The sequence below is a fragment of the Pieris rapae genome, chromosome 1 (assembly GCF_905147795.1).
Source record: "Pieris rapae chromosome 1, ilPieRapa1.1, whole genome shotgun sequence".
NCBI classification, from domain to species: domain Eukaryota; kingdom Metazoa; phylum Arthropoda; class Insecta; order Lepidoptera; family Pieridae; genus Pieris; species Pieris rapae.
Genome location: NC_059509.1, coordinates 5435950 through 5443574, shown reverse-complemented (window position 1 = coordinate 5443574; position 7625 = coordinate 5435950). Strand labels below are relative to the sequence as shown.

The following is a 7625-nucleotide window of genomic DNA, read 5'->3' as shown; positions in this document are numbered from 1 at the left end:
AATGGCACATCCAAACTTACGGGTACAATATTATATTTTATCGATTCTAATGTAACATGTCATTGGGAAAGGATTAAACCTACTTCAGTCAAATGCCTAAGCTTAATTTTTTGCGCAGGATTTTTTGCATGTCTTTATCGTGATGCCATTTTGCGAATGTTCGACATATCCATACACAATTAAAAGTACCTACCTATTGTAAGTTTGAAGGTGTTCTTTGGTAACCTGAAGGTTTGAGGTTTTAGGGCCTTCGTTTGCGATGTGTCGATTCTTATAGATTTTTTTTATATTTTAAATATGCAAACAATATTCACTCCAAAATGAATCATTTGACAACATTGAGTCATATATCGATGATGGGAAGCTATACTTAAAGCTAAACTAGAACTTAAAATTTATTTATATACATCTTAAATGATAAAAAATCATTATTATATATACCTATATACCTACTTATATTCTACATTAAGCATACAAAAACATCTTACATTCGTCTCTGTTTTCCTAAAACTGTCGCAAAAATTTTCAGTACTGTGTTAGTGAACACTTTATAAGTTTTATATTATTCTACTAAATAAAAAAACAAATTGTTATATTTTTATTTTTGGAAGAATTTATAATTGTGGGCAAACAGTAGTATTTCAGATGATTGATATACATCAGGTAAGTCATTACGAAATAGCAGTGTTCCAAGGTTCGAAACTTGGCTTATTCCAGAGCATGTTTCAAAAACAACTACCTACCCAACTATTGTTTAGGACCTCATCTAATATTGGATAGTTTTAGAAGAACGTCATTATTAATTTTACATTAACATTTTACAGAAGTCCAGGTACACAACGATAATCTGATACATTTGTACTGTGCTCGAAAATGTTTTCAATTAAAGAACGTTTGAGGCATAAATGCGAAAGAATCTACGTCCTTCGGTCTCTTTCGAAATCGTGTAAATATTGCTCTACGCTATATAAAAATGGACGTAAAACTTATGGCGTTTTAGAAAGAGTTAACTATGTAAATAAAATCAAATAACAGCAATAAAGTACTATGGGTGAAGATTCAGAGATGAGGCTTAATGTGAAGTAAAATCTATTGGATTTTACATAAGGGTTAGGTTAGGTTAGTAGTTCGTTTTTAAGTTCCGTTATTGAATAGCACCTTTTACTTCTGTCAAATGGAACGTAATGTAATAGGTCTGTTAATTTTGTTGGTCCTGTACTCAAAGGTACGAAATTTCAAGCGTAGGATTGGTAATAAAATATGTTCTGTATGACCACTAAATAATTCTCACCTACAGTAATCTTTTCTAGATATGTGATTGGTATTCTTAGGATAATTATCTAGCTAATCTTGTTATTATAAGCTATCTTTTATATTAACAAGGTCTTTATTTAAATTTAACCGAACGTATATAATAATATTATTATATTTTTAAACTTTACGCCTTACCGCTTATTCAGAGCATGTTTGACGAACCGAAACTATGCTTAATAATTCGAAGTAATTTTGTTTAATTTAAAGATTTTCGAGTAGATAATTATTATTATGTGTAATAAACTATTATAAACACATATTTTATATAATAAGGGATACACAAATGAAAATATGTATTAAAGTAAAGTATTTAATTTTATATTTATATTATATAAAAGCTAAAGGTGTCGCCTCTATTTCGATATATTTTTATGATTTTTTAAAACTATATAAATAAATTAAAGCATATTCCAATAGTTATTGTTCTTTATGAAAACCAATGTTGTATTCATTAAAATAAAATGCGACACTTACAAGGAACCGGAAGTACGATGGATTTATTAGACACCAAATTAATTCGGAGTACCTAGGTAACTCTGAAAATGTTTAGAAAATGAAAAATGGCTTAATATAGAAAGTTGCCAATACTTTTATTGTTTTTCAAAGTAATCTCCGTTCCTCTCTACACATCATCATATTCGATGGAACCACTGAGAAAAGCAGTGGGCCCATTCTCTTTTAGGGGTCTCTTATTTGCAATTTTCGTACGCTTTCATCGTATCTTCAGGGCTCGTCAAGCGAGTACCTACCTCGAATGTTATCTTTAGTTATTGGGAATAAATAAAAGTCACAGGGCGCCAGGACTGTGTGGCGGATGACTCATAATCACGACACCTGTCATAGTCAAATATACAATCGTCCGTTTTGCGGAGTGCACTGAAGAGTTGTCGTGGTGAAGGAGTTTCCTGCTTCCAGGACGCTGCTGTCGATTTTTTCCAATACAACAGGCAAACAGCGATTGACATACCAGTCTGCAGTAACTGTCCTTCCATCTTCTGGCACAACTGTCGCGAAATGCCCTTTCCAACCAATTAATGAGGAAATCATCTTTTTCTTTTCGTTGGCCGATCCTCGATAGGAAACACCTACTGAACTGATTGTCTTTTCGGTTTCGGGTTCGTAGCTATATATCCAGCTTTCATCACCGGTGGCGATGTCAAATACAGTATTTGAGTCACAGCCGTTGATATTAGCTAACATTTAGCGACACCAATGTACACGAAGGTGTTTCTGGCCTTCGGTTAAAGTATGGGGAATCCATTTGGGAAAAACTTCCTGACGCCTAAATGTTCGTGTAATATTTTTTGAACTAATACCAATGCCTAGCCTTGCACGTATCTGCTGATAGGTCATTCTCTTATATTCCTCTATCATGCGTTGCACAGCACTGATGTTATCTTCAGAAGTAACTGTTAAAGGACGTCCCTCACGCGGATCATCATCAAATTTTCTCGTGTCAGGTTCATTTTCACGTGTTTTAGATTTCCCGCCAAATCACAAAAACAAAATACAAATTAATGTTTCAAAAAAAGTTTTCATTCCTTCATTCATTCCTTTTCCAGCATAGTTTACAGTTTGTAACCATTAGACATTTGCCATAATCATCTGGCCAGATTTAAAAAAGTTATAGTGAACGACTCCGGCAGTAGTCCACCAAACAGTCACAAGTAACTTTATCGGAGTCAATTTTAGATTGGTTTACGATTTGGCTGCTTTGGTTGGGTTCAGTCATTTTAATGAATAATTGTCATTGTAATGATTCGATTTAAAGTCCATTTATAATTGTGTGTGTTTTAAATTTGGTTCACTCAATTCGTGAGATAGCCATCTTTTAAGCTTTTTCACCTTTCCAATTTGCTGAAGGTGGATTAATACAGTTTCATCAATAACACCGCAGCCTACGACTAACTCAGACATAGTTTGCTATGGATCCGCTTACACAATAATCATTCAATTATTATAATACCAATGAACCTTCTCACATAACGAACACAAACACACGAAACTTTTACTTTTACCCAAAGTGTGATGATGTCTAAAATATATTTTGATCAAAACATGACGTATTATGCAGAACCTGCTGACATTGACTGGGTTTATGCAACACCACGACGGCTAATGTTGCCTCAGGCGCAAAACCGCGCAGACTTACAGCCACTAGGTCGTCTCAGTAATAATAAAAAAGGTCACGATGTTTAAAATTTGTTTTTTATTTCTATTTTTCGGAATTTGTGCGGCTATTGATATTGGTTAGTATAATCCTTATATAACCACTCTATTAATAAGGATTAAGACGACACAAAACATTATTATAATTGATTATATATATTTGCAGAAAATTATCTAAAAATATGTGACAGAAATTCTTTGGAAGTTAACGAATGTCTGGTAGAGGCCGTACAAAAGGGGTTAAAGGATCTCGCTGGAGGTAGCGCAGACTTAGGGGTCCCTGCATTGGATCCTTTTTATCAGGATGAATTGAAAATGGAATACAATAATAATCAGGTACGTGACAATATTTAATTAAAATGTGTACTTGAGAAAATTATTATACACTTATTATATACTTAAGAAGTTATTTGAGGTGGAAATATGTAAATGTTTTTTTTCCTAGGGCTATATAAAAATAAAATAAACCTTTTGAACATGAATTATTAGAAACTAAATCATCCACATGTATATGGTAATATACATACGTATATAAAAAATCGATTAATAATATTTTCCTTTAAAGAAATATTATAATATAATATCGAATTCAACCATACCTATGTTATATGAATTAAGTCGATTAACACAGTACACTGTAGTGAGTAATTTTCTTTCCTAGGTCGAAAAGACAATTCATAAGAAATATAATTTTACAAGTTCATATAATGTATCATATACCGTATACGTAGAGTGCTAGGAAAAATGTTGAACACAATATTTAGTAGGTTAAACATAAATAAATCAATGTGTTTTGATCAGGTGCAGGACAATTGACATAAATGTGAAATACGAAATTAGCCATTAGGGCTAGGAATTTTAAATCTTTATTGGAATTCTAAATTTATACCGATTTATTCAAGTTAAATAATTTTTGCTCAATTTTAAATTTGCACTTATTATTTGGAGAAGCAAGAAGTACGGAATTCGGAGTTTACTTTATTATTTTCTAGTTGTTTTGGTAAGATGCCAATGCAGAGCTTGTCGCATAATCAAACTACGTATACCTAGTGTTATTATAACTTAACTAAGTATTTGCAATAACTTTTCTGATACTGTTCCCATTAACTTGTAAATAAAATTACAATATATTTAATGTTATATTTATCAATAAATAAATATAAAAAGTATATTTATATGAGAATCACTTCAATCAAAAATTTTATCATATTATTCAGGCTAATTTTATTTTTTCTTAAAGAATTAAGAAAACCGAACCACCAGTGCTCAAAAACCCAGCAACACGCTTGCCTTCTAACATTGTAAATATCTAAAGGCGGATGTTATTCATCGGTTAAAAAACTGTATTTTATGAACCTTTGCGCAAAAAGATATAAGTTTTCCTTTTACGACTTTATCAGTTTGACCTCAAATAAATCTTATACTTCTTGTTTTAATCCTCTTAACAAGAATATATTTCCTGAACGTGTTAGCAATAATATCGTAGGATGATTATAAAATAAAATCTTAGAAATATGTATATGATCTTTATAAGTAAATAATAACCAAATAATTTTTTTCTTCATAACTTTAGAATGTTAAAAACTCTACTCGACAAGGTAATGTAAATGGTGCATGCATTGTGCAATTGTAATTTATAAAAATTCCTACCAACACTTTTTTTTCATTCGCCCAACAAAATAATTAAATAGATAATATCATGTTTGATAGATACTTTATATCTGCTGGTAAATAAGAATTATTGTTTTAGATTCAAGGAAAAATGTTAATGAGCAATATTTTTGTGGCTGGCCTCAGCGGTTCTACGGTTAAAGACGCAAGGTTTGCAACAATTATCTATTTACATCAAAGGCGGATAGATTTTAGTAAAATAAAGAACATATTAATGTACAAGGATAAAGTAAAGTTTAAACAAAATTAAATTGATTAAAACTTATACTAAAGTATACATGGTAAATGTATAAGTTATAATTACATATGATATTATGCAACTAAGGTATCCGAAAGTAATATCGAAACAGTGATTCGAATTATTCCTTACGCGTTTATATATTTGAGATTTGATTATTAGTTACAACAATACATTTGATTCTTATGACAGTGCTATTTTTCTACAGTAACTTGTCATACAGCCGCTTAATTATATCTAAACTGTCTGTATAAGGTTATGGTCAAGGTTAGCAGCTTTGCATCTTGATTACAGGTTACATTTATTACGAATGAATTACCACACAATCCTAACAGCATGTAGAATATAAAATTATGCATGTTATAGAACTCTTGAAAAAAATACTTGTACGCGTGTTGAATCATTTATTAAGGATATGATTTAAGAGAAAAAAATATTAATGAAGCATTTGTTTGGCACAGAAATTCTGCGTCTTTGGTTTTCAAATAAACAATTTTGTATTAACAAGTTAGACTAGAGAAAAACCAAATTTGCCGATATATTAAATGCTAGATTCGTATACGTTTTACTCGAACTGTGTATTCGAATATCTATTTTAATTTCAATTTCGGTTCTGGAGTTTTGGACCGCACTGACTAGAAATTCGTTAAAGAACAATTAAGAAGTCTGTACCAGTCAATCTTTTTTAAATTACTATACGTTACGCTGGAGTGAAGATTTTAATTATAATACCTTATTATAATTTTATTTATTTAGAACGTTCCCTCGTAATACATTTTCGTCTGGTTTGTCTGTATAACTTTTTATGTTGTAAATAAGGTGTTTATTATTAATGGTACTTACCTGCTAAAATTACTTTTACAAGAGTAAATTTACTGACAATAGTAATTAATTAAAACATAGGTTAAAAGCAGACGAAGATTCATTTAATTTGGAAATAGACATGTTCACTCCGGAAGTTAAAGTCTATGGGGAATACGAAGGAGGCGGTAGTTACAACTCCTTGAAGCTACTTGCCAATGGAAACTTTTCGACTACTATGAGTAAGTATAGTTTTACTTCACTGGGGTGACAATTACATTTGCTTTTTAAATTTTTCAAAATATAATTCCGCTTGAGCTTTACGCATGGTTAAATTATTTTATTTCATATCCTTATGCTAAATAACCGCCTCCGATAGAGAATTGGTCGACATAGTTTCATTGGCATCGTGTACCAAATCAAGAATAAAATTACTTAATTTTATGTTTTAGCTGATCTTGTGTATACATGGAAGTTAAATGGAAAGCCTCACATAATTAAAGGAATTACATATATAAAAGTTAAATCATTTTACATGCGACCCGATGTCGGCACCATGAAGACAATTATTACAAATGAAAATCCTGACAGTAAACCCTTAAGTAAGTTATATAAAATTTGACAGAGCATTTTATGCAACTTGTTTTTTTTTAAATTAAACCTTCAATTAAAATTTGCTTACCTTTTTCAGCTGATTTGGGCATAAAAATAACAAATGAAAATTGGCGTTTGCTGTATAAAGAATTTTTACCATTTGCTCAAGCAAACTGGAATAAAAGTGGAATTCGAATTGCTAATAAAATATTTTTAACAATACCATATGATACCCTGTTTCCTAATAAATCATAAATCAGGTTGTACCTAAGTAGGTAAATCTTATATAAAAATTATGAATTATAAATACAAATTTTAATGCCGACATGATATTTTTATTATTTTACTACATTTATCTCCTGTTACGCATTAGGATGGCGATAAAAAAGTATAGGGACCAATTGTTTTGTTTTACGCCCAAACCCAATAACCTCTATCAATCCATTTTTTTCCAACTGTGATAGAAATCTTGATCCTAATATTGACAAATGTATGCCAATAACCAATCGACGTATTGTAAAAGCCATCTGTCGATATAAGATATCAATGGTGGGTCGGATCGGTGTATGTGGATAGACCTTTGTATGAAAATGACAGTTCATCTGTGCCAATATCCTATCTTAAGATTTTAACTTACACCAGTTTTTAAACTACTTAAAAAGCTATTTCATATGTTTTAATCATAGACATGTATATTTTAATATTATTTATACGGTTTAATTTGGTTTATATTGATTATCAAATATGATTGTAAAGAGCAAAGAGATTGCATTCTATCTGTCGCCAAAAATGAATTGTTTTCGTAGGGTTTTGTTATTGGGATGCAAATAAGAGATCG

At 30.8% G+C, this 7625-nt stretch overlaps 1 protein-coding gene across 1 annotated transcript; it reads left to right on the top strand.

Annotated features, from left to right (window-relative positions):
- Nucleotides 1-3426: 3426 nt before the first annotated feature.
- LOC110994853 (circadian clock-controlled protein daywake) lies at nt 3427-7084 on the top strand. The gene is made up of 6 exons (XM_022261737.2): nt 3427-3563; nt 3650-3819; nt 5234-5304; nt 6296-6435; nt 6646-6795; nt 6885-7084. The coding sequence occupies exons 1-6, from the start codon at nt 3506-3508 to the stop codon at nt 7040-7042; spliced, it is 747 nt and encodes a 248-aa protein (XP_022117429.1). The 5' UTR covers nt 3427-3505; the 3' UTR covers nt 7043-7084.
- The last annotated feature ends 541 nt before the right edge of the window (nt 7085-7625 follow it).

Excerpts from the sequence above, each read along its gene's own strand:
- LOC110994853 (XM_022261737.2), top strand. The coding sequence starts at position 3,506 with ATGTTTAAAATTTGTTTTTTATTTCTATTTTTCGGAATTTGTGCGGCT. Across the intron at positions 3,820-5,233 it reads TGGAATACAATAATAATCAG|ATTCAAGGAAAAATGTTAAT; the intron begins GTACGTGACAAT and ends TTATTGTTTTAG. Across the intron at positions 5,305-6,295 it reads TCTACGGTTAAAGACGCAAG|GTTAAAAGCAGACGAAGATT; the intron begins GTTTGCAACAAT and ends ATTAAAACATAG.